At 38.5% G+C, this 27,182-nt stretch overlaps 3 protein-coding genes and 1 long non-coding RNA gene across 4 annotated transcripts; 3 read left to right on the top strand and 1 right to left on the bottom strand.

Moving 5' to 3' along the window:
* The first annotated feature begins 381 nt into the window (after positions 1–381).
* LOC143714838 (uncharacterized) lies at positions 382–4,947 on the top strand. The gene is made up of 3 exons (XR_013195622.1): positions 382–766; positions 4,184–4,614; positions 4,866–4,947. It is a non-coding gene; the product is annotated as an uncharacterized LOC143714838 (long non-coding RNA).
* A 781-nt stretch (positions 4,948–5,728) lies between these two features.
* Positions 5,729–7,357, top strand: LOC143714805 (uncharacterized). The gene is made up of 5 exons (XM_077206241.1): positions 5,729–6,090; positions 6,386–6,484; positions 6,687–6,919; positions 7,013–7,191; positions 7,321–7,357. The coding sequence occupies exons 1-5, from the start codon at positions 5,937–5,939 to the stop codon at positions 7,355–7,357; spliced, it is 702 nt and encodes a 233-aa protein (XP_077062356.1). The 5' UTR covers positions 5,729–5,936.
* A 1,200-nt stretch (positions 7,358–8,557) lies between these two features.
* LOC143714837 (uncharacterized) lies at positions 8,558–10,999 on the top strand. The gene is made up of 7 exons (XM_077206262.1): positions 8,558–8,589; positions 9,599–9,653; positions 9,830–9,921; positions 10,115–10,232; positions 10,360–10,467; positions 10,555–10,722; positions 10,945–10,999. The coding sequence occupies exons 2-7, from the start codon at positions 9,641–9,643 to the stop codon at positions 10,977–10,979; spliced, it is 534 nt and encodes a 177-aa protein (XP_077062377.1). The 5' UTR covers positions 8,558–8,589; positions 9,599–9,640; the 3' UTR covers positions 10,980–10,999.
* Positions 11,000–17,675: 6,676 nt separating this feature from the next.
* On the bottom strand, positions 17,676–25,997 carry LOC143714836 (uncharacterized). The gene is made up of 12 exons (XM_077206261.1): positions 25,938–25,997; positions 25,377–25,602; positions 24,779–24,935; positions 24,473–24,562; positions 24,252–24,326; positions 23,916–23,995; positions 23,472–23,546; positions 23,241–23,315; positions 23,114–23,140; positions 22,799–22,875; positions 19,334–19,377; positions 17,676–17,791 (listed from the first exon to the last, which is right to left on the bottom strand). Exons 3-7 carry the CDS (start codon positions 24,864–24,866, stop codon positions 23,538–23,540), a joined length of 342 nt encoding a protein of 113 aa, XP_077062376.1. The 5' UTR covers positions 24,867–24,935; positions 25,377–25,602; positions 25,938–25,997; the 3' UTR covers positions 17,676–17,791; positions 19,334–19,377; positions 22,799–22,875; positions 23,114–23,140; positions 23,241–23,315; positions 23,472–23,537.
* Between the last annotated feature and the right edge of the window lie 1,185 nt (positions 25,998–27,182).

Below are 27,182 nucleotides of genomic sequence, written 5' to 3'. Positions count from 1 at the left end.
CTTTTGTTTATTGACAAATTCTGTGATGGCACCACGGATTCTTCCGTGACCTACCACGGAATATTCATTGGTCGCCACAGATTGTTTCACCTTCACTGGACGATATAGCCTATTGCTGATTTTGACACTTTAGGCTATTAAGTTGTCTGTGTTTGCGATGTTGCCTAATTAAACTGTGAACATATTATCTCCCCCGATCAGTTTGTAACAGTTTTCCTTACTGTCAAATTCTGTGATGGCACCACGGATTCTTCCGTGACGGGACCACGGAATTCTTCCGTGACCGTACCACGGAATATTAAGTCGTCGCCACAGATTTTTTTCACCTTCACTGGACGAGATTGCCTATTGCTGATTTTGACACTTTCCGTAGGCTATTCAAGTTGTCTGTTTTTGTGATACATGTAGCCTAATTAAACTGTGAACATATTGTCTCCCCTGACCAGTTTCTATAGCCTTTTGCTTATTGACAAATTCTATGATGGCACCACGGATTCTTCCGTGACGGGACACACGGATAACCGGATAACTAGAGGCAGGCTTGATCAATCAAACTCCCCATCCATCATCTTGTGTAAATAATATTTGGACTAATTTACATTTTTTTTTATGTTTACTCAATTGACAGATAGGCATATACAGACAACGAAAAAAAAATGATAAAGACTAATTATAAATTAATGTTAAATCGGACGAGTCTGTTGCCATGACGGCGACCCCACTTTCGCGGTTTTTCCGTCATTGCGAGGATCCCCTCTACAAATCGGTATGTATCTCAGACCTGCTACTTATTTACTATCTATAAATGTTGAATTATAAGTTTTAATGCGTTTTAGATGGCTTGTATTGTTGATTGCTAAATAGTTGACATGATATCGTGTCTGTAGTTGTTTTTCTCTAAAAAAAAGTATGCATTTTTACATTACAAATATTTAATGTTTTCTCAAAATTAGTTTTTTTTTTCATCCATCCAGTAACGTTACCAACATCTCATCCTATGTAGCACCATCATGTACACCAAAAAAATATAGAGGAAATCGATTTTTTTTCTCCAGTATTATTTCCTAAGTAATGAAAGCATATAGGCCATAGACATCATATAGGTAGACGCCCTATCGACCGCTACTGCCTATAGAGATTGCTAATGTGACGTCATCGTGACGTATTACCAGTGGTGAACGCAAAGCATTTTGGGAATCCGCGGCACAAACAGAAGGCGCCAGGCTTGATTGCATGGAGGGAAGAACGCAGTGTTCTAGATGCCGTCTACCTGCTGTGTTATAAACTGCAATAGTCCTTCTTGCACAGTTTTGAAAACGAACATTACGGGTTATTTTAAGGACATGTTTGTGTACGCTCGTAGACACTCACTCTGAAGCGGTCAGAGGCGATTCTAAAAGATTCAAAAAGTCGAGACAGGACCCATCGTCAAAATTCTACCCACCACTCAAACTTAGTCCATCCAAAACAAACTAGAAAATAGACTCAAAGTGCTAAATACCTGAATTATCCTTTAAGAACGGATCAATATATTTGTTTTCCTTAATTTTAATGAACCCTAACTTTATTCTCATCTGAATGGTAAATAATGGATTTTCGTATAAAATTATACTACCATTAAAAACACATTTGATTTTTTTTAATCAATGTAGAATATGTAACTGCTCTGAAGAAAAGAAATGAAAACCAATGCGATATGATTAATGTCCAAGATGTAACCCACAGACTGTTTTGAAATGGGGTTGGATGTTGCTTTTAAAACTGTGTGTGTTTGTTTGGGTGACAGTTGTATGTTACAGCTTGACGAGAGTTTAGAGTGTGACAAAAGCACAATGTTGTGTTTTATTGCGAGTGTAAGTTACACAAATATAAGTAAACACTTTGCAGTTTGAATGATAACCTCTATGAACAAAATGAGGGAGTATGTTTTATGTTTCCACTGTTCGATCGCGCCTCTCTCTCTCTCACACACACACACACACACACACACACACACACAGTTCGATCGCGCCCGCGCCTCTCTCTCTCTCGCGGGCGCACAAACACACACACACACACACACACACACACACACACACACACACACACTCCAGCATTGCAATCTTGACATGAATTGCGATTGCATGCAGATAGATGAGAGAGAGCGAGGAGTGTGGTTCTTAAAACTTTAGCATACTTTTGAACGGACGACAGTTTTCTGGTATGGTCCGACAATGTTTTCTTTAGCCCGCTGCATTTTGTAGGATTATATTCTGTTTTTCACGCTATTTTTATTTATTTTTTCATGCCAGAACACTAGTCTGCTATGCCAGCCCATGTAAACCGATGTAAACGGGCCAAACATACCCATAATTCTTTGCGTTCTGATGACGTTGCCGCCCAGTTGGTCACATGTCTTAGCGATCTCTATTGGCACGGACGAGAATGGGAGCCGCCATCTTAAACCGGTCATCCGCTCCGCTCAGTGTAATCTGAATGGCAGGTGAAATGAGCTGTCAGCGCATTAATATTAATCGTATCTCACTGAATACTGAACTGATTTTCACGCGTTTTTTTTTTGCTCTAAAGGTCATTCATGTAGCTATGATACAGGACACATGGTTCGGCGTATTTTAATATCCATTGTAGGCTTAACAGTAATAATATTCTGATATAAGATATAAAGTGATCAGACACATTATGTGTGATGAAGGTTGAAGGATATACATATATCCTTCATCACACATGAAGGATATATGTATTTATAAAATACATATAATGTATTTTATAAATCACACACTATAAATATAATAAAGAAGCAGAAACAGATAGTTGCAGTAAAGTAAGATATTTTAATAAGTTGAAGAAACAATTTATGATTTGTGACACGCACATACACACGAACAGACACTCTCTCTCTCTCTCTCTCTCTCTCACTCTCTCACTCTCTCACTCTCTCACACACTCTCTCTCTCTCTCTCTCTCTCTCTCTCTCTCTCTCTCTCTCTCTCTCTCTCTCTCTCTCTCTCACGCACACACACACACACACACAGAACGCAGCCACCGAATCCACCGAACTTGTAATAAAAATTGAGAAGAAGCTTTTCAACGTGTTTGCATCAGTAATTTCTAAAAATTAAATTCGGAAGACATTAAGCCTATTTTATTGTATGTGGATGTGGGAGGGGAAAATGTCGAGACTAAAGCCCTATTCGGATTAACTTTACAAGGGTAGATGGAGTAAGTTAATAATGTAATTTTACCACAGGACTTCTGTAATATCAATAGCCAAATCGCATGTGATAAGATATAGGTTATCAATAACACTAGAAGTTGGAGGGGTAACTCAATTTGCGCATCGCTGTCATGCGTGTATTACATTGCTTCCTGATATCATGTGCGCAAACGAAAATAACCTATACAACAGGGCAGTTGAATGCTTATCTGATAACCTAGAAGCTGTTGTAATTATTACTTTAACAGTTATCCCACCTCTCCATGCCGGGTGAACACCGGCTGATGCAGTAAACAGCATTTCACAACGATTTCAGTACAGTAATAGCAAATATCTTTGCCCCTTCTCGATTATCTGGTAATATTCTATTCACAAAATACAACCAATAGTACGGTAATGTTAAGACTTACTTGTGAAAAGCCCTATTTTCGATGGTCCGGCGATTAGAACAGGAAAATGCTCCACAATGCTCTGGCATCTTATCTGCTGCCACGCAACGAAACTAGGAATACGACAGGTTCAAGATGGCGGCCGGATTTCTCGGTTTCCAGCGGCCAATAGGGCATCTAGTCTCTATATGATATCTATGATATAGGCCCTATCCTGAAATCCGTCTGATATTTTTTTTCCATCTTGTGTGTAAACAAAATGAAAAAATAATTTTGCACCTGGCTTTATCATATTGCATATGTTCAGATTTATGTTACCGAAAATATATATGCAAAATTGCGCATATTTAATGAGATAATGCCTACTTTGCATAATTAAACATACACATTTCAAAAACTTATAATACACTGTTTTTATATACTTAATTGTGATATTAATCAACTGAGGAAGTTTCATGGTGATATCTATTATTTTAAAAGTTTACCCTATTCACCTGTAGTGTCTCGCATTAATGTGGACATTATATTTTTTTCTCAGAGATACTGTATATCTAATTATGCTTTCTTGTGTGTTCTACAGATTATTTGCTGTTTTACATATTATCTCCATTGCTCTATCTCTATCGTTTAAAAAAACAAAGGCACTTTTAAGAGCCACTCTTTCAATCTCTCTCTCACTCTGTTTCTCTCTTAAGTCTCTCACACTTTCTGTCTCTCTCGCTCTCTCTCTCTCTCTCTCTCTCTCTCTCTACACCCCCTCCTCTCTCTCTCACTCACACACACACACACACACATACACACACACACACACACACACACACACACACACACACACACACACACACACACACTCATCTTCATATCTGTATTGTGTGTCTATTGTCTGTATTTTTGTATTGTATCTGTGCATGCACCATGTCGGAAAACCACCCAGGATTCTTTGAAGATCCCAATGAGGTCAGGGGCCATATGGCTGCTGAAATTAGCAAGGCTCTTCTCAGTGAGGCCAGGGTGAGAAGTTTTGATAAACTTACACCCATGTCTCTGAAAATCACTATTTACATATTGTTTGTTTGTTGTAGTTGCTGTTGAGGTATGATGTTCTAGACATTTAATGGACATTGGAGTAGTGTAGTATTTTATATCTTGTAGTTTTAGTTTTGTGTTTTTTATTGTTAGTTACTTTGGAAAAAAGCGTCCATCAAACATAACCATAAGTCTGATATTCTATCAGAAAACATTAATATTTTATTTTCATATAGGCTGCAATGGCAATGGGAAGCCATGTCCCTCAAAAAAGAAAGAGGATTAAGAGAGGGAAAGCAGTCGCAAGCGCAGCGGCCATGTTGGTGAGTGAAAAGATGGTTTGAGCTCACTGAGCCAGATGTATGATGTAATATTGTTAATTTTCTGGACTAAAATATATGATGCTTTACAGTAAGACCCTGATAGAATAGATAACCTATTGTATTGGCCTTTGCAGCTTCTGAAGTTCAAGTGAACACAGTGTCTGAGGAAGTCCCTCAGATCGAAGAAGAGATTACTGCAAGTCTTGGTGAGTATGTCTGTATAATCCCTATAACTACATTTCCTATTCCTCCATATCAACAACTTTTCTAATGACCCTGTAAACTTTTCCTCAATTCATTGTTGTTGATGTCTCACGCTTCTTCTCCACGCAACTACATTAAAAGTGGTTTGTGTTTGTATTTTGTTGTTGTAGACAGAACATGTGCATTATATTCTAATTTTTTACAATTCTGCACTCATTGCTTTTGCATAGCTTGCTTTTAGAAATTCTTGCCTATTTTGGGAAGTGATAGACACTCCAACTCTTCATTTCAAACTGGTCTATTATCGGAAGCAAATTACACGGTTTGTGAGACCATTGTGATACAATGGTTTGTGATACCATGATCCAGTCCATATACAGTACATTAAACCAACATTGAATGGACACTGTCGAGTATGGCTTGGTCAAAGTCAGATTTTAAGTCATAATTATTGTCGTACCATTCAGTATTAAGTAATTTTTATCTATTGTGCCTTCACTCAATCGAAGGGTTGTTTAACAGTTATTTATTTATTTTCATTTATTTTCAGAAACGTGAATTCAAGAGCTGAGGGACACTCTTGACTCAGTTGAGGTTAATGTGGCAGCTGAAAAAACAGCATGGGCACAGCGGCAGCTACACGCTGATACAAGGGCAAAAGCAGCAAGGCCAGCGCTGCTTGATGCTAAACTGTCCGCTGAAAGAGACTTCTACCAAAAATGTCACGGTTGCGGTGCCGGAGAGGCGGTAATTAGGTGCCTGGATTGTGTGCCACTGGACATGGAGTATCTATGTGGAGGATGTGACATGGAGGCTCACAAAAAGAATGTGTTCTATGGCAGGGAGGCACTTTTCCACGGCTACCTGGAGCCTATTCCCCCCACAAAGGCTGTGGTGACGGGTGAAAACGGCCAGCCTCACTTTTGTGAGCAGGGTATGTTTATTAACAATTTATTTTGACTAGTAAAGGGTAATTACTAATTACACAAATATTCTTTGTTGATATACTTTGTCAATGGAAAAGTTTTAAACTCTTAATTTGAATCACTCTTTGACTGAAAAAATTGTTTTTGTTTGTCTTTGACTATGAAACGTGCTATTAGTAAGCAAACAGTGATAATGACATGGTAGAGTTGTCTATTTTGTAGATGTTGGTTTTGAATCACTGATATGACAAGTGATATACCTTCTCGATTGAGGAAAAATGTAACAACCTCTTTGCATTGCAGTATGTCAGTTGCCATTGCCCGCAAATAGGGCACTATGTGAGTGCACCCATGAGATTGAGGTCACCTCTGGCAAGCATATTTCTGTGGTCACCATGAATGGTAAGTTTGGAAAGTCCTGCTTTTTGTTTCGTAGTACCGCAGAAGTTAACAATTGCAATCAAGGCAAAGCTTTTCTCTTGAGAAATATACCAATTTCCAAATGTTAATGCCATATCAAATACTACAGTGAATTAATAAGGGACAGTTGAGTTGGAAAAAGTTGATTCTGTGAAACACGTTTAATGTGTCTCTTTTTTCACAGGACGATATGATGTCTGTTTGCCCCTTAAAGTTTGTCCTACCTGCCATGTGGAATGGACCCCAGGGGTGAAAGAGCTCCTCAGGTACCGTTACTGGCCAAGCACAACAAACTGCCAGACACTATATAGTTTTGAGGTCTTTGAAGCTTTTGCTCACATCAAAGTATCGGCTCCTTCGATGTCAAGGCATGCCTTTTTAAAGCTACTGGAGCACCGTTCTGTTCAGGCTGGAAGGGTAAATCTGCTTGAATCATTGTTTCACACAATCAAATTACTGTAATATTGTAATATTTCTTTTCTGTAAACACAATTTTTTTCTATGTCATAGCCGGGGACTGTCTGTGCAGATACGTTCCAGAAAAGCTTTTTCGAATATTGTTTTTGCAAGCATACAGAAGAGGTGATGTGTGAAGTAAATGACTTTTATTGTCCAGCATGTCACCCAGACATGTTGGCAGTGTGTTGCGATGGCAATCGCAAACATTATCGCTTCAAAAAATCAAGGGGGTATGTTCATATTACACAGGCATTAATCTCAATATCAAAACCAAAGCATTGTCATAGAAATAGTTGCATGTAGAGTCATGTTTGGTCAGTTAAAAGAGGATTTTTTTTGTGATCAATTTTAATGGACAGGAATGAGGAACAAGGGGTTATTTCTTGCCAAAGATGAGGAGGTATCAGCCTTTCTCAACAATGTCAGAGGCAGCAGACATTGCATCTTAATTGTAATATTGCATATTAAGACAGTATATCTACTGCTTATGTTTGAGTGTCTTTTCTGTTTTCTATTTGTTAAGACGAGTGATATCTGACTTTACAGGCAGATAACAGTGGAACATGTGGCGTTTCAAGGTTCAGGGCGAGTAAGGAGACGTCAAAAAAATCATCGTCCAAAATAGATGAAGAGGGGATACAAGTGGCAGTCTGCAGGTATGTGGGTAGATCAGAAGTGTGCAATTGTACAGATGCCATTTGTTACACGTTGTGGAAACTCATTTGTGGATAAATGTATCAGAGTCATGTTTAATTTTTAAATTTTTAAAGCTCAGTTAGTCACATATGTAGAGATTGATGGGGAAATGTGTGTGTGTGAGAGAGACTGAAAGGCTTTGAATAGAGGGTTTTGATTAGCTTTGTTTTCCACAGGTCTCATTGTGTAAATTGACCATTAACCATATTGTCCTCTTGTGTATCAGACACGGGATATTGCTGCGAGGACTGAACCACTACCGTGGCGAGGCCTTGCCTACCCAATGTTTTTACAGAGGGAATTGTCAGAGAGGGCCAATGTCACTTTCTTCTGCATGGATGTTGTCTGCAGGTAATTTTTCTCTGTCATATTGAAACTCGGTCAACCTACTGTACATTAAGTGTCAAGTAGCTGTTTTTTTTTCAGTTGTTTTATATTGATGGCCAGGCAAAGTGTTGGATAATGCCTACTAATGCTGTGCTTCTTTTTAGGTACTGGCCATACCTAAGCAAAGTGACTGAAGAATCATCAGATCTTCAACCGCTGATGGAAATGAGGCCATTTCTCAGTGTGATGCATGCCAAAGCTCATACAGCAAAATGCGAGGTACCTCAAATTACTGAAATTCAGATGCAACAGTAGCCAGCAGACAGCTAATGCGAAAAGCCGAGCAATGATTGTTTTTTATTATTTTAATCTGGTATTAGTGGCAATATACTAAATTGTAAGACTTTGATTTTGATATCTTGTGTAGTATATTATGCAGATAAAATGTCACCTTTAATGTGAAAGTGATTTTAATGTGCACATAATCCATGATTGCATAACATTAGATTTTTAAAGTTATGGTATGAAATTAATCCAACACTATGTTGCAGGTGAGATGGGGCGGTAGGAATCAGGATGGAGCAGGGAACACTGTTGGAGAGGAAGTATAGCAAGTATGTTATCACCGACATTATTGTAACTATGTAGATATAGGAGACTTCACTGATACATTTATGTGTGAGACAAGCAGAGTGTGAAGGATAAAGTACATCAGGGTATCAAACAAAGATCTATGCTTGCTCGAATGACCATCAGAGCACAACACGCATTATGTCACAAGTGCAAAACACATTATGTCTCCTCTGAGTAAAAGTGAGAAGGGGTGGTGTCTGCATGATACATCACTATTTCAAGTTATGTTCCCTCTGAGCTGCACTATTTAAATATATACACTCTTTTGATCCTGTTAGGGAAATTCAGTCTCTGCATTTAACCTATCCGTGAATCAGAGACGCACATACACAGCACACAGTGAGGTCACACACACTAACTCCTAACCACTAGAGCAGTGGGCAGTCAGCTGATGCGGCGCCCGGGGAGCAGTGAAGGGTTTGGTGCCTTGCTCAAGGGCACCTTAGCCGTGGATGTGGACAGGACAGCGATGTTCAACAACTTTCCCCACCCACTTTCACTTTCTACACAACCACTTTCCTCATGGTCGGCATTCGAACGAGACACACGCCCAAGGCCCTAACCAGTAGGCCATGGTAGACTTTTTCCAACCTACCAGTAGGACCCCATTTGACACACCAGGCTGGTGACAGTGCAAAATCATCACCCAGTTTCATGGGATTCTATGAAAATGCCGATTGTCACAGCTCTGGCATGTCATTGTGATGTTTTAAAATGTAGACCCAATTGGCAAGACCCAACTTTGAAAAATTGGGCTTGATCTTTCCTATTTTGCTGTCTATGGCTATGGCTGAAAGGGCGTGGTCGCTTTAGTTTCCATGGCATTCTGAGGTGGAGAGCTAGTTGACGATAAGATATTAGTTCAACAATAAGTATGGCTACATGTTCACATATACATACAGTATGTTTTTGTTTATTTGTTGTTGTTGTTTTTTGGTAATATAAAATAGGAATACATTAATTTCTGTATTGTTTATCTAGGTAAACAGCTTTCTCTCCAGGGCAGCACTTGTCACAAAGTACATGACAAAGGCAGGTTGGTATGACACATTACAAACCATACTCTGTGATGAGGTATTTCTGACTTGTAAAATGTAATTTTCCTGTTCTCCTTGCACTAAAGTATTTGTTGTGTTAGGTTGTGTCTAACTGCAATGGTCTTTCCCATGTAAATTGATCCAATCATGCATGCATATTTATTTTTTTAATCAGGGAGAGAGAATATGCTCACTCAACAGGCCATGGGGTGGAACAGAAAAAAGACAGAGAACCTTCACAAAGTCTTGGCCCGCAGATACATCAAAGTAAGGACATTTCCCAATGGTCCTCTTGCCTGACACAACATACATTTTAACAACAAACAGCAGAGCTGGAGTCCATCCATCTGTAATAAGCTCATTCATTCATTCATTTATAAACTGTAGATGAAGGAATTTCTTGATCCCGGGATTGGCTGAAAGCTTGCATGATATTTTTTTATTTTTGTGTGATTTAAAGATCTCCGAGAGGGCAAAGCTGGAAGCTGCTAGCTTCAGTGATTTCTGCCAGAAGAATGACATCACTGAACAAACAGCACAGCAGTGGGTGGGTGATGTTCAGCAGTGGGCAGTCACAGGTAAATCATGCGTAGCGCTCAGATTTTTCACAAATACAACTGTTAATTACTTTGTTCAAATATGAACTACATAAGGTGATCAGACATTTTTAAATGAAACAATCGTTTAATTGTGTTACCTATTTAGAGCCAGTTAGCACAACAGAACAGGGAGCAACAGAGGATCTCAGGGCTGAGATAGAGAGCATCATAGTGGCCCTGCTACGCAAGAAGCATGACCTCTATCGTCAGAATGGTTGGTTGACTAATATTCAAATGGCACATTGTAAATGCAAACAAACAAAAAGTGTTTTCCTGATTTTTTTCTTATTTCACTTTGCAGATAGCAATCAAACAAGACAAAGAAAAAGAAGAAAAATAAGAGAATTAAAAAAAAAACTGAAACAAAAGATCCTGCTGTACAATGCAATTGCAGAGGATACAATTGACGAGGAGTTGGCCTCCAATTTGACAGAGGACTACATCCTGCCTTGGGAGAGACGTGAGGATGGTATGGTAGTCCTGACATGTTCTCTAAAATGTATGCCTGTCTTTTTTTATTTTAAGTATTTTATTGCAATGAAAATCTCTCTCTCTATATATATATATATATATATATAATTTTATTTTATTTTTTTTATTTTTTTTCTCTCTCTCTCTTGTATGTTTGGGTTTATAACTTAATCATCATAAATACTAAATCACTTTTTCCATCAATTCCCTCTACTTAAAGGTCGCTCCTTCAGGTTAAAACGGTCTATTTTTTAACAAATGATGCTAGTTAGACGCCTTGAGGAGGAGCAGAGTATCCTGGTGAAGGAGATGTCTCAGCACATCACGTCTCTTCGTAAGGAGATAAAGGGAGTGGAGAAGCTGAAAGAGAACATCAGAATGGGCTGTAAGTCAAATTTGGAGTTTTTTTTCTCACTAACATATGTATAGTCCCTTTTCTACTGAATGGTACCAGTTCAACTCACCTCAATATGACTCTACTTGGTTTGGTTTCAAAGTTTTGGTTTCATTTTCCACTGCATAAAAGTACCATTTCATGTAACCGGTTGCTATAGCAACACTGAAGTAAACTATCTTAGCATCACCATTGTGTAAAAGTTGGTAACATCAATCACTACAGAAGAACAAATAAAATCAACAGTATTCTGAATTCATCACAATACAGACATGTTTTTGGGGAGATGGCAATATTTACTCTATCGGCCATCCTGTCTTGCTAACACTAAGCTGCTGCTGAGGGCCTGCTCAGAACGTTAACATTATGATGCTAGCGATAACAATGACCACAGAGCTATCTACACATCATTGTTGGAACTTCAACAGAGGTGGAACCAAAAGTGCTTGGTACCAGAGTCAAGTGGATCTGGTACCAGTCCGTGGAAAAGAGCCACAAGTTTTGTTTTTTCTATATTAGTCATACCACTTGCCCTATCCTCACCTCAACATAGCCCCCCCCCCCCCAATCACACACAGACAGTCACAGCTTCTGCAAACCCCCATCCCTCCCCGACTGCACTTTATACCCCCAATTTATGCAAAGTATAGGATGTCAAACACATACAATTTCTATGAATTTCTTACATACAATAACTATGCATATGACAATAAAATGTCCTTGTATTCCGTGTTTAAGTTTTCTTGCAAAAAATAACCAAAAAATCTGAACAAAAAAAAAACAAGAAATTGAGTAACATCTTTCTGTCATATATGGTTCTACATGCTATAATTTTGGAACAATACTTGTTATTCTTATGTTTATGTATGTTACAGTTTTTGGTGACATGTCAGAGGATGCTGCAGCTGGTTTCAAAAGTGTCCTCATGCGGAGGTCCTCTGCACTGGAGAGTTTATGCCAACAAGCTGTGAGCACGTATAGTGCTATAGTTGATGACCTTCAGATACAGGACACAGAATGCAGAACGGACACTGATGACGAATATGACTTTAGTAGTCCAGAGTCAGAAGAAGATTAGAAAGGAGACCACTCTGTTTTGTTTTGTTTTTAAAGGGGTGGTTCAGAATTTTGGACATCGGGGCTCATTTCCAAGTGAGCCTTAGTGTTATTTATCAGTAGAGACATTTTTCAAAGATTTTCTTCCAGTCGTTCAAGTTGCATAGTTCATAGGCTAGCGCGAGTCAACGGTAACTGCTAGCCTGCCATTAAAAACAGTTTTACCCACTCCACAGTACACCAAAAGCAAATAAATTATAACGCCAGACTGTCGATGTAAATGTCTGTTGAGAGAATAATGTTAGAAATCAAACTACTCTTGCATCTCAATGATCTCATTACATTTACAGGAACTAGTTTCTCAGCAGCGGCGGAATTTTACTTTGCTCCGGTTAGTAGTACTGCGCCGCAAAGTAAACACAGAACAGAAGCGGACTACAGTCGGGGACGTCTAGCTAGCTAGTTTTAGTCTCGGTTGCCTAGGTAACTGAATATCACTCCGCCACTGCTGTAGACTGTGCTAATAAATACAGGGAACAAAGTATAACTATTGCAATGCGATGAAAGGGTAATTTGATTTCTAACATTATTCTCTCAACAGACATTTACATCGATAGTCTGGCGTTATAATTTATTTGCTTTTGGTGTACTGTGGAGTGGGAAAACTGTTTTTAATGGCAGGCTAGCAGATACCGTTGACTCGCGCTAGCCTAGCACCGGCGAACTATGCATCTTGAACGACTGGATGAAAATTTTTGAAAACTGTCTCCACTGATAAATAACAATAAGGCTCACTTGGAAATGAGCCCCGATGTCCAAAATTCCGAACCACCCCTTTAAAATCTGTGAACTTTCCATTATCTCTCACCCTTCCTGAATAATAACAACTACCCAGAACATTGCTTGTTCATTCTTCACACATCAGGCAAAAGATACAGAGGCATCACTAGAAGGAACATTATTGGTTGATGATTAATGATTCAGGGATAGTACTTACCCCAGGTTGCCTGGCCACGCCTTCCTATGCACTTCCGCTCGATTATCATCTCCCTACAGTGCTAGTTTGGATTTGATTCCATTGAGCTGGTTGTCTCCGGTGGCAAGGAGTTGTGAATGCTGAGCTAGAATACTATCAGCCAAGACAAGCTATCAGTCAAGGGCTGATCCTATCTTTTTAAACTTCAACAAGCTCCAGCAAGCAATAATTTATCGCTACCGAATGGCCAGACTCAGGCTAACTTTTATTACCAGGCTAACCCCCAAGCTTTCAGACACGTAAATATGCACTATGATAATTCAATTATCAACATTAGGTGTTGTGAAATTATTTTGCACTGCGACTTCATATACTACAATCATGAGTGTGTACATTAATATCAATGCAATATCTACTAAATGGATTGGCCCTCTGCATGGACTGTTGGACATGGACTGTTTTATGCATTCTGGACTGTGACATTTCAACCTCAACTTTAGCACTTAAAGGACAATATGGAGCTCATTTATGCTCTATTGAATTTTCTTGTGTGTTGGATGTGTGTTGTGGTACATGTGAGCACACAAAGATAGATTTCTTCAACTGTGGAAATGGCTACAATAAACTTGAATGTGAATTTGAAAATGTTGTAAATTATTTGTGATTGTAATTGAAGTGCATAAAGTACATAATTGCCTAGTAGTCTTCATTGAAAATCTACATTTTACAGTATACTGTCACAATATAAAAACTCTTCAGGATGCTGAAGTGGCACTGGTGATATCAAAAGTCAATAATTGTCCATGGGACCCGGTGTCACTTGGCAGTACTTAACATGCTGTGTTGACTTGACAGGTTAGGGCTTTGATAAAAAGCCACGAATCTTGTTTTTCATATATTCAAAACCAATGTATTTAAGCAGGATAGTATTTAAATTAATATGAAAAAAGTGATCATTTCAGTAAGGGTGGTGATAGGTTCAGAGCTGGAAACGGGACAACAAGATCTTAGCCAGTGTCTGAATGTATAATTAAGCTGCATGCCAGATGTCCACCAGCACTGTTGTTTTACAGCCTCATATCTCTCATCCCTGGACATTGCTCAATTTACGAGTTGACCAACTCCTGATTGAGTAGGCCTATACCTGCCAGACACCCTCTTTTTTCAGAAAATGGAAAGTAGAATGTGTCTTTAAAAGCTATGGTAAGCTTCAACTCCAAGTTGATTATGATTTTACTTGATTTGGATACAAAAAAATTTATTGACTTGATTGGTCTGCATTCAGGCTACACACCATTGTATCATCACTCATGGATCCCTATCAGTTTGCTTACCAGGCTGTGGAAAATGCCATCAACCTGGCTGTTTACTCTGCTACATTTGGAGTCAATTAACACCTATGCGTGCATAGCTTAGCATATAACATGATAGATCCTCTCAATCTGTTCTCCAGCCTGCAAGTCATGAACACAAAATAGCTCTGTGTCACTTGATACTTTCATATAATTAATTTGGTCAATTTTAATAATATGGTAATACATGCCCTCAATAGGGATAGGCCACCACAAGGCTGTAGAGAGGTAGTAGGAGCAAAAACTGTATTCTACTGTCGCTGGTGGCTCGTGCTACTCGCCTACTGTCCTGTACACTGGCCTGCGCCACTCACTTATTGTTCTGTGCCACTGGTCTATGGTCCCGCACCACTGTCCCGTGAGACTTATAAATTGTTAAAAACCTAAACCTAATCCGAAACCTAACCCATGGACAGTGACAAATGACTAGGGACAGTAAGCACATCAGATGGGATATTGAGTGAGTGCCATGTGAGAGTAGGCAAGTGTCACAAAACAGTATGAGTTGTGCAGGACAGTGCATGGGACAGCAAGTCAGTGGCACAGTGCACAGGACAGGTGGCACAAGACAGTTGATGGGTGGCACAGGACAGGTCACGAGACAGTGGATCAGTAGTGCAAACCACCAGCAACAGTACAGTACAGTTATTGCTCGTACTGTTGGAGGAGAAACGACCGAGATCAAGTTTGCAGGTGATACCCCCATCATCAGTCCCATCAGATACAGTATGAGTCTCAGTGCTCCATGGAGGTGAATTGGGATGTAGAATGGAGTACAAACAGCAAATTTCATCCTGAGAAGGAGGCCAAAGTCCCAGTTATTATAGTTGAGCCCTGATACTCTTACATTTATGGCGTCTCACATCAGACATAATGAATTGAATTGAAATGGGATATTAACATCCCACCTTATGAACAGGCAAAAAAAAACACATTAATCAGACATGATCTGGACATGTTATGTGTAAACAAACTCTTCTATAATGCCATATATCTTATTCATCACTACCTGGTATGGAAGGTCTGACAGACAGTCGCACACGATGGAAATTAGAGAGGACTGACACAAAAGTCTCTGTGTATTTAGAAATAATTAATATATGCATAATTTCCAGTGAATAACATTAAAGAAAAAAAGGATATTTAAAGGTCTTCTTGTTGTAATCACCCTAATTAAGTCTTATTTCATTGTATATTATTTTGACCCAGCCCTCCCCTGGATACACATCAGCTTAACCACTATCATGCAAGGACAAATTCAATATTTTTTCAGCATTTACAATACCCATGTTAAAGTGTAGATTAAGTCTAGTTTGTGATTTCTATAAAGATGGTCTGCTGAACATCAAGAGGAAAAAGGACATACCTGTGACTTAGCAATAGACTGGCCAGTTATAACTACCACTATGATGAGGAAACTGATGGGACAGGACAGTGAGGACACTGTAGGAAGGATGAATAAGAACCTGTAGAAGATACACTATTGTCCATAAGGCAGATTCTGTCCATTATGGCTGGCATTAGCAAACATCCCTATTTAACAAATGAATGGAGGACAGAATCCATATTAATCACATCTAGAGTGCATTCACCTCTATCAACTACTGTAGTGTATTATAGTTAGAAATTAATATCAAGATTCATTGTATACAACAGCCTGCTTTGTCTTAGTAGATTACTGTATGACATTTCATCACATGACCTGGAGCATTTTGCTTTGTTGTTTAAAGTCATCGCAATTCAGCAATGACTGACTGTTATTGAGCTGAGCCCCATTTCATCCATAACTTGAACCATGTTTGAGAGACAATGGGCCCTATTATAACATCTGAAACATCAAACGCGAAACGCAAGTAACTTTGTGGGCGGATCTTGGGCGCTGTTGCTATTATAGCCTACCAGCGAGATTCTTGGGCGCAACGCAAATCTAAAATGAAGTAGCTACATTACTCATAGGTGTGGTTTGGGCCTAACATGAAATAAACCAATCAGAGCGACATCTCACATTCCCTTTAAGAGCAGGTGCGCTTGTTCCATTCATTATAATAGAGGATTTGCCAGATGTGCGCCAGGAGTGCTTCACAACCGAGGAGAGCAACGTTCTCGTCAGGGCCGGAAAAAAACGTGACATTGTATGGGGCCCATCTCCCATAGAAACCCACCCAAATTAGCCTTGTTCAAACAGGCGTTTAAAAATTTGGATAAATGTGTTAGCTAGATTTATGCCTATTTTTTTTACATCTTCATGGACACAACAATGATTCCCTCGTATGTGAATATCTTCCCTTGTAAAAATGTACATGGTTTTCTAAAAATGAGAACTGCTGCATCTGTGTGTAGATGAGAAAAGCAAAGTGCATGCGCGTTGTGCACACGCATTGATTATGGCCAAGCAGGCGCCCTTAAAATAGCATAACATGCGCAACGCGCCACTGACTTTAGACTAGGTTTTTCCTGGTCAGTGGCGTGATTGTTTTCTAAACCTGCAAAATAGCACCAGGGAACGTTTGCGTCTGTGGAGGGAAAAGTCCGCTGTGTGTGGGTGCAAAATAGGAATGATACATGCACCGAGGTACAAAGTCAATTGCGCTGGGTACAAGATAGTGCCCCAAGTGCTACTGTCTGTCAACTGCCCACAGCCTGGTTGCAGTGTCCTTTTTTTACCTGGCAACAGAACCGGGCCCTAAGTTCCCATTTTAGAGACTAAAGTAAACGTTTGTTACTTAACAGCCCAAACTCTTCTGCAATGTAACCATTGGTACCACAATGAAGACTGGTGCGCGACTTAACGGGACTTTATATAGTGTGTACCAGTCTTTGACAGCAAGAGGAAGGAATGAAATGAAAAGGAGTTCCAGTACTCCTGACAAACTGATAAGTTGTACAAACTGTCAACATACAAGAGATTATAAAATAAACTGTCATGTTTAATACAAATGTCCCCAGTCCTTCATACCAACAAGCCCAATGCTGTTAGTATGATGCCTACTAAAGGAAAAGCTTAGTATATTTATTCAAATCTTCATGTACATCCTATTATTAAAATTACTACACAATGATCTCTGCTAGGTCACTTACATGAGTGTGAGTGATGTCTGTTAGACATGACATAGAAAAGCTTAGTAAATACAAATCTTTACTAAAACAATACAAACAAGCCAAAAATTTACAAATAACATAAAAAACAAACTAGACAAGGATCAAATTGCATTGTGTAGGTTTTATGACAGACAAATAAAACTGGGGTGAATATCAAGCCGTCTGCCAAGTTGGAGGCCAGGTTTTCCCGCTAAAAAAGACAAGAGATAGGTGGTTAGTGAAAAAGGTTGTGAATAAAGTGAATAATGACTTAACATTCAATGCTGTAACGTCTACACTACACTATCACACAATATTAGAGTACAGTAATTAAGATGTTAGACAAGGTATTCAATAGGAGTGATGTTAAGATTAACCATAGGCCTAAAAATGAAAATAGCATCTAGAGATTTTAATAAACAAAGAAAAATTTCTAGACAACACCTTTTACAACTGGTAACTGTTAACTCATAACCTAATAAAATTAAGATAGTAGTACATAGAATATACAGTAGTATAAAGTAGATTGCAAAGACTTAAAAACAGAATTTTGATAATGCAATCTTGTCTGGCCTCGCTTAAAGCCAATGTAGCACTCAGTGAGAGTAGGGTTGGTAATGAATAGTCAAGGGTGTGGTAAACACAACTTTAGGTATATCCATTACAACTATCATGATCACAAGCTACGGCTATAAGTCAATAGTTCTTATTCAGCAGTTCCCCTTGAATCTAAATGTCAAAATACACTTGAGACATGTTTATTTTCCTTTTTTTGTTTTTTGGCTCAATGTCATCTGTCAAACACAGTAGTTCTAACCAACTGGTTTAGTTGCTTGCCATGCAACGTGTTGTCTTTGAAGTTGCTGGAAGGTTTGTATTGTGCATTGGAATGTAAAAAATGTGGTATACTAAGGCTACGTTCACACTGCAGGCTGAAACGACCCAATTCCGATTTTTTTGCCCCACTTGTATCTGATCTTTTCATGACAGTCTGAACGACACAGATCCGATCTTTTCAAATACGTCCCAGGCCACTTGAGTATGTGGTCCAAATCCGATACGTATCCGATCTTTTGAAATGCGACTTCAGTCTGAACGGCCAGGTCACATGTATCCGACCCGCACGTCATTGATACGCGACAAACGTCATAATTCTGCGTTTAATTAGGCGGGAATGAGAAGATAAACAACAACTATGGTGGACGATGCTGAGACCAGTCAATGGAAGGGAAGCGAGGTTTCAGATTTAATTAATGGTAAATAGACTGCATTTATATAGCGCTTTCACAGACCCAATGGCCACCAAAGTGCTTTACATTTTGCCTCACATTCACCCATTCACTCTCTCATTCATACACTGACGGCGGTGTCAGCCATACAAGGCGCCATCCAGCTCGCCGGGAGCAGCTGGGGTTAGGTATCTTGCTCATGGACACCTCGACACTTGGTCAGGTGGAACCGGCGATTAAACCACCAACCTTCTGGCAAACTCTATTCAGGCCAAACTCGAGGGCTCTTATCGGAACTTCCGCAAACAACAAGTGACGTTGTTGACCGTTGAGTACACTTCTGCGCATGCGGGTCACTTCTGGGTCATTTCACGTTCACACAGGAGATCACAAAAGGTCGCATTTAATTGGAAATGTAAACGGCCTTGCAAAAAAATTTTTTTCAAAAAAATCGGAATTGAGCATTAAGCCCCTGCAGTGTGAACGCAGCCTAAGGGTGAACTGTCCAAGCAAGGGTACCATACCATAGATCGCAGGGCATCCAGTCATACAGGAGTTCGGTCTTCCCCTGTGGAAGGCAAAAAAAGACATGGAAACGTGTTACATGAAATATTGCATACAGAATTACAATTCAAACTTAAATTGAATGATTTGGAATGACATTAGTTGATCAGTTTTCAAATAATTTCAGTAATTATTGTAAGAGGAAAACCCCTTGAGATGTGACATCTAGTTTTCGAGGGGGCCTCTAATGCATGATTGTTTTAGAGAATGCACCAATAAAAAATTGTTTCCCTGCCTACACAAACAATTTCTCACTCAATTAAGTGTGCTTTTCAATAATTGATCTAAAAAAAACCTTTGCCTATCTTCCTTTGTGTGCCAGTTTTCTCCAAACTTCTTAAAACCTTATTACATTTTGTTTTACTTATTTGGAAATGATACATTTGTACCAGTCACTCTGAGACATTTGAAATGATACTAAACATAATACTCAATGATAATCATTCACATTAAACCATATGTATTCTTGCGAGAGAATGAAATGTAGATTAGGTGAGACTGTATGAGGGGAGGTCAAATGTTCATTTCCAGCAAGGTCCTTTGTCTTATTGAGCAGTGGTCGTTCTTTAACCAGTTTTTCCAGTCTTGCACGATTACCGGTAAAGATAATAGGAACGGGAATATTTCGCAGAACAACAATCTGGTCCATATTCAGATTACTTGCAAGCAATAGTCTGTCAGAATAGCAAACATCATGTAGTTAACGGGGAAGAGGGTTCCCACCCTTTCTCCGCATCAAATACTGTATAAGGACCTTTAAATAATATTTCTAGGCATTTAAAAATAAATGTTTAGAGATATGGATCAAGGGCAAATTTTATAGATGTGACAACAAAGAATTTCCTGGTGATACAATTGGTACTAAATTTCACTATGGACATGCATTCGAAATTTAGCAATAGGACACACTCCACTGTGACTACAGGAGATACTATCATGGTGTGGGTTCTGTCATGTTTCCTGTCTGTGTTCCCCTGTCTTTTTTCATGTTTAGCAGTTCCCGTTATGTCTATTATTATAAAGGCAAACAAGCTAAACAAGATAATGAGGGGAGTGGCTAATCAGAGACACCTAGGAAGACTAGAGCTGCGTCCCAATGTGCATACTATCCCCTAAATAGTATTTAAAATTACTAATGTCACATACTATTTAGGATGGATAGTATGCACATTGGGACGCAGCTTAGGTGTCTCTGATTTAGCTTGTAAACATTATCTTGTTTACAAGCTAAACAAGATAATGAGGGGAGTGGCTAATCAGATACATTGTCTCTGATTAGCCACTCCCCCTCATTATCTTGAGGGGCGTGGCTAATCTGAGTGGCTAATCAGAGACACCTAGGTGTCTCTGATTAGCCACTCCCCTCATTATCTTGTTTAGCTTGTTTGCCTTTGTATTTAAGCCCTGTTTCTAGCTCAGTCTTTGTGAGTTCTTGATGTTGTTCTGTTGCATGTTGTCGGGTCTGTTCTGGAGTCTTAGCCTTTGTCATAGTTCAAGTTTATTCTTAGTCTTTGTCTTTGTTCTAGTTTATTTAATAAAAAAACTGCTGCATTCGGATCATAACAGATACAGTGGTTAGCTTTGCTTACATCTAAGCAGATGATGCGGGTCTCACCTATTATGGTACACTTTAGTTTAATTTATGATGCTAAGTAACTTGAACATGTCATGGTTCAGTGGCATGCCACTGGGGTACCTGAGCCTTGAGTAGTGTGCCCAAGAAGGAGCACTAGCACTCAGTTACTCACACCCCGTGATGCAGGACAACTTCTAAATTGGCACTGCAAGAGCCTTAAGGGTGTTTTTTTTTTAATCAAATATCTTTTCACAGTTTTATAGTTGTAGTTTAAACATTGCAGAAAAATTATGCTGGTTGCTGGATGGTCTAAGCTAGAGTGGGCTGGAAGAGAAAATGGTGCGTTCCAGCATGTAACATTGGACCAAGTAGCAATTGGTTGAAGCAGAAAGTATCTGCCCACCAGGAAGCAAATATCCCAATGGATAGGTTTCTGGGGCCTCATTTATAAAACTGTGCGTAGGATCCTTACTAAAAGTGTACGTGCGCCCGAAAGCCAGACTTATAAAACCGTTCGTACGCCAGAATCTGCGCAGAATTCACTTTATCAATCCCAGCCACCAGAAGATTGTGCGCACATGCGTCTCCTCCCCGAAATAACCATAAATGAGCTTACAACGCCTAGTTTTACTATGCATATCCTCATCTGCATATCATTTGCATATGATTATTCATCCACGTGATAACATGTTTAACGGTACAAGACATTAGGAAAATATGAAATACGGATGTGCTGTCACATTACATTAATAAAAACCATTTAGTAGCCTATCCTTGCCTTGTTTTTGAATAAATAAATCAAATAGTGTAAAATAAATTTCAGAGAAAGTTTTTTTCAATCTTTTCCACTGGCCAAATAGTATTTTAATTGATTTATATTTTTAATGGAAACAGATAGACCATGTTGTGCATTAGGCTATATTTGCACAATCTGCTAGTATCATGGTAAGCAATTCTCTCTGTAGTTAAAACATTAAAAGATAGCATGCCAGGGGAAAATTTTTCAAAAGCATTACATCCACGACAAATATTTATATTTATTGAATATAAAAAATGTTTGAACTCCTCAGTAAATTTCATGTAGTTTATGTGTTTAAATCCATTAATGAGAATGGCATATTTAATCAAAATGTTTGTATCAGAAGTAAAACATAGTTTAAATCATTTTATTTAAAATGTTATTGTGAACATGCACTGTATGATTGGGGCTCATAATGAAGATTTACGGTTTTACTTCATCCGCCATTAGATATGCGTCAGTTTAACTAAACGGCCCAACGCGTTCGCTGGCGCTCATTTAAGGTGTGGATATTTGCTTCAAGTGACAGGCTTTGTGAGTGAAATTATATTTGTATTATATTTCTGTATATGTATAATTTTCTTTAGATTTTCTCTCTAAAATTAACAAAAAAAATATAACTCCATCTCACCATCGGTGTCGCCAAACTGCTCCGTCTCCAAAACGTTCGTATGCATGGGTCAGAGTTTGTGTGCAGGTGCGCACATTTTCCCATCAAGTTTGTTTTTATAAATCACAATTTATGCGTCGGAAGTGGCGTACGCCTCTTTCAGGGCCTGTTTTGTACGTACACAACGGTTATAAATGAGGTCCCAGGTGCTTTACACAAAGTGAAATAATGTGAAAGCATTCGGTGTATCAGGCTAAGAATGGACATCATAAGATGGTCAAACCAACTTAACCATCAAATCTCATGCAAAAACATGAACTGGTAAAAAAAAAATGGCTGATCAAACCAGTTTCAAAACATGCTTAGGCTAGCCAAGATGTATTTTCTGTAGGGAAGACATCATATCAGATAACACAATCTAACTACCTCTCCAATCCTACCTTTCTCTGCCTTGTCCGTATTATCCCACGGTATGGGTGCACATCCCGATTGTTGTGGGGGCAATCTTTTGTTCTCACTGTACAACATAAGAACATAGAGTAGTGAATGATAGATGATAATCCAAATGCAAATGTAGCCTTAGAAAATACTTAATACTTGAAAACTTGCGTATCTACAGTATGAACACTATGCATACAATTCATATGGAAATTAATTAAACCAATAATATCAGGAAGACCTGCACAACAATTCAATTAATACTTTTGTGCTGATAATGTAAAAGATGACAGAATATCAGATGTCAGATTTCAGACCTCTCTTCCTCTGATTTCGTCTTTTCCCTATATAAACAAATAGACTTGGTTCAGTACAGTACAGATATTTGAAGCTTAAGCATATTCTTTTAAAGATAAAGAACAGAAAAGTTTAAATGTTTAAGACCTTGTCCAGTAGTGGGTTGATCAGCCACAGCCACAGTCCCAGCCCCCTGGTCCACAGATACTGTGGCTACTGAATCTAAATTGAGTGAAGAGATAGCATTGTCCATCATAATATACAATTAGGTCATAACAGAGACCTGAAAAAAGAGCTTAAAGCAATACTACAGAGTACATCCAACCATTGCACTGTTTTAAAGATAAAGAACAGAAATAAAGCTGAGAAGTTTAAGACCTTGTCCAGTAGCAGGTTGATCAGCCACAGCCACAGTCCCAGCCCCCTGGTCCACAGATACTGCGGCTACTGAATCTAAAATGAGTGAAGAAATAGCATTGTGTATCATAATATAAAATTAGGTCATAACAGAGACCTGAAAAAAAAAGAGCTTAAAGCAATACTACAGAGTACATCCAACCATAGCCCTGTTGTTTGAGCTTCCCAAGTGCTGTTGGTAGGAAGAAGAACAAGAGAATTTGGTACAGCATAGACTACATAGCAAACCATCTGAGACCATGAGCTCACTTTTAGTTTAATTTCTCATGGTACCATTCAGCATAAAGTTCCTGTTCTCTGTTTGTCTATGTTGTACCAAATTCTCTCTTTCTTGTTCCCACTGACAGCATACAGTGAGCTCAAATAACAGGGCTATGGTTGGAAGTACTCAGGACACTGTAAAACCTTGTACTGTAGGAGGAGGGCTAATTCTGGACCATCCTCAGTCCCAGCCCCCTGGTCCAAACTCATGCCGCTTGTCAAATCTGAGGATGAGAATGAGTGCAAAAAAGATGTTGTCTCTCTAAAGTGTATACACAGATTACATAATATACAGTACAATTAGGGTCTGTATTCAAAAAGAATCTTAGGGATGAAAGTATCTCAACATTTTAGGAGAAAAAAAATTGGGCTAAGCCCTAATGAGGAAATTTTAACATCATTTAGGAATTATTTTGTGCTAAAATGAAATTCTTTGTGAATTTTGTGAAAGAACATAAATAAACCTGAAGAGCTTAAGACCTTTTCCAGTAGGAGGTTTGTTAAAATCAGCCACAGTCCCAGCCCCCTGGTCCACGGATATTGTGGCTACTGAATCTGAGGATGAGTGGAGAGATGGTGACATTGTGTCTTATAAAAGTTTAAATAGGTGTAGTGAAAAGACATCTGCTGCTAAAGCATATTTTCACAAAAATCTCAGAGAACACAATAAAGTGAAGGCACCAAATCTGGGCCAAACGCACCTTGTTCTCTTAATGGGGTTATCTCAAAATTTAGAGTGACAGTAGCCTCCTCAGGCTCATGGCTACTGTCTGTTGCCTGTTCTGTATTCACTAGAAGAATACAAACACAAAAAATTTACTATACGCAATTAGGTCAAAATGTGAAAGCTAAGGCAAAATAATACAAAATCCACAGGCCTCATATAATCAGAGAAGCACAGTTGCCCTTACTATTTCCAATCATTGCTTAACACCATCTACCCCTAAATAATAATATATATAAAAAAATACATATATAAAGTTTATAGTATATAAATATAGTCTTACCTTCAACCATCATTTTAAAAATTTCATAAATGTTTTGCACACAGGTCTGTGCACTTTTGCCCAACACTTTATCTTTAGGCAAGATCATTTTGGCCTTCTTGTGTGGATTTTCCACCAGGAGCAAAGGCCTCCAGCCGACTGCGTGCAGCTTCTCTATCTAAAGATTTTAAAAAAAACATTTTACAAAAATCCTTAAAAACAATTACAAGTGCTTTGGTGTGGCTGTGTATGTATCTTTGTCTGCTTATCACAAAGCTGGGACACAAATGCAGGTCAACAAGAAATACTTAGGGTAGAAGCAGACTTTTGGAACATCACAAGGAATAGCTGTATTCAAGATCCCAGAGGATCCCAGAAGCCCTTTGTGGGTTGTTGCTGAATGTATCTTAAAGTACTGCAGGCTATGTGATCCTGAGAGTCTTTGGTCTGTTTGCAACATTTTCAATGATAGTAGAGTACAGTTAAGATGCTAAAGCTATTGAATAAATAGCTTTCATAAATATGTTAATGCATTATCTTGTCTCAGTCAAAACCAGAAAGTCTCCCCAGTACCCAAAAATAACTGGACTATGGTGACAGGACAACAAAAGTTACTTACCAAAATGATGGCATCGTCCCACAAATGTGAGGTCACCTGATTTTTTTTTTGTGTTGGCAACCCATATCTTTTTTTTTCTCTCGAATTTTTCAATCTTTTTGTTTAGGCGCACATTTTTAGGCTGTGGGGCCTTGCACATAGGGCACTTCTTGAAGCCATTAAAAAATTTATTTTTGCACGCTGGGCATGTCTTCTTGAGCCCTCCACCTTTTGACATGTTTTGATGCTGTAAACCAGACAGAAGGCATAATGTCTGTCACAAACATGACTTCGTCCTGGTTCAGTGATTATACAGTTTTAGTAAGACACTGGATTTACTCCAAACATCTGAATATCAGACTTTGATGGCTAACTTATGGTTATGTTTGATGGACGCTTTTTTAGTAAGTAACAATAAAAAACACAAATCAAAAACTACAAGATATAAAATACTACACTATTTCAATATACATTAAATGTCTAGAACATTATACCTCAACAGCAACAACAACAAACAAACAATATGTAATACCAAAAGTTATTTGACATAGATATGGGTGTAAAGTTATCAAAATTTCTCACCCTGGCCTCATTGGGATCTTCAAAGACTCCTGGGTGGTTTTCTGACATGGTGATAGATACAAAAATACAGACAATAGACACACAATACAGATATGAAGATGTGTGTGTGTGTGTGTGTGTGTGTGTGTGTGTGTGTGTGTGTGTGTGTGTGTGTGTGTGTGTGTGTGTGTGTGTGTGTGTGTGTGTGTGTGTGTGTGTGTGTGAGAGAGAGAGGAGGGGGTGGAGAGAGAGAGAGAGAGAGAGAGAGAGAGAGAGAGAGAGAGAGAGAGTGAGAGCGAGAGAGACAGAAAGTGTGAGAGACTTAAGAGAGAAACAGAGTGAGAGAGAGAGATTGAAAGAGTGGCTCTTAAAAGTGCCTTTGTTTTTTTAAACGATAGAGATAATCTATCGAAATAAAATAATCTGCAAATAATCTGTAGAACACACAAGAAAGCATAATTAGATATACAGTATCTCTGAGAAAAAAATATAATGTCCACATTAATGCGAGACACTACAGGTGAATAGGGTAAACTTTTAAAATAATAGATATCACCATGAAACTTTCTCAGTTGATTAATTACACAATTAAGTATATAAAAACAGTGTATTATAAGTTTTTGAAATGTGTATGTTTAATTATGCAAAGTAGGCATTATCTCATTAAATATGCGCAATTTTGCATATATATTTTCGGTAACATAAATCTGAACATATGCATATGATAAAGCCAGGTGCAAAATTATTTTTTCATTTTGTTTACACACAAGATGGAAAAAAAATAGACGGATTTCAGGATAGGGCCTATATGCTTTCATTACTTAGGAAATAATACTGGAGAAAAAAAATCGATTTCCTCTATATTTTTTTGGTGTACATGATGGTGCTACATAGGATGAGATGTTGGTAACGTTACTGGATGGATGAAAAAAAAAACTAATTTTGAGAAAACATTAAATATTTGTAATGTAAAAATGCATACTTTTTTTAGAGAAAAACAACTACAGACACGATATCATGTCAACTATTTGGCAATCAACAATACAAGCCATCTAAAACGCATTAAAACTTATAATTCTACATTTATAGATAGTAAATAAGTAGCAGGTCTGAGATACATACCGATTTGTAGAGGGGATCCTCGCAATGACGGAAAACCCGCGAAAGTGGGGTCGCCGTCATGGCAACAGACTCGTCCGATTTAACATTAATTTATAATTAGTCTTTATCATTTTTTTTTCGTTGTCTGTATATGCCTATCTGTCA

This window comes from Siphateles boraxobius, unplaced genomic scaffold (genome assembly GCF_051911475.1).
Source record: "Siphateles boraxobius isolate OS27281-9 unplaced genomic scaffold, OSU_SipBor_1 56, whole genome shotgun sequence".
Taxonomy (NCBI): domain Eukaryota; kingdom Metazoa; phylum Chordata; class Actinopteri; order Cypriniformes; family Leuciscidae; genus Siphateles; species Siphateles boraxobius.
The sequence above is the reverse complement of the archived record's forward strand: the minus strand, read 5'-3'. Positions and strand labels throughout refer to the sequence as shown.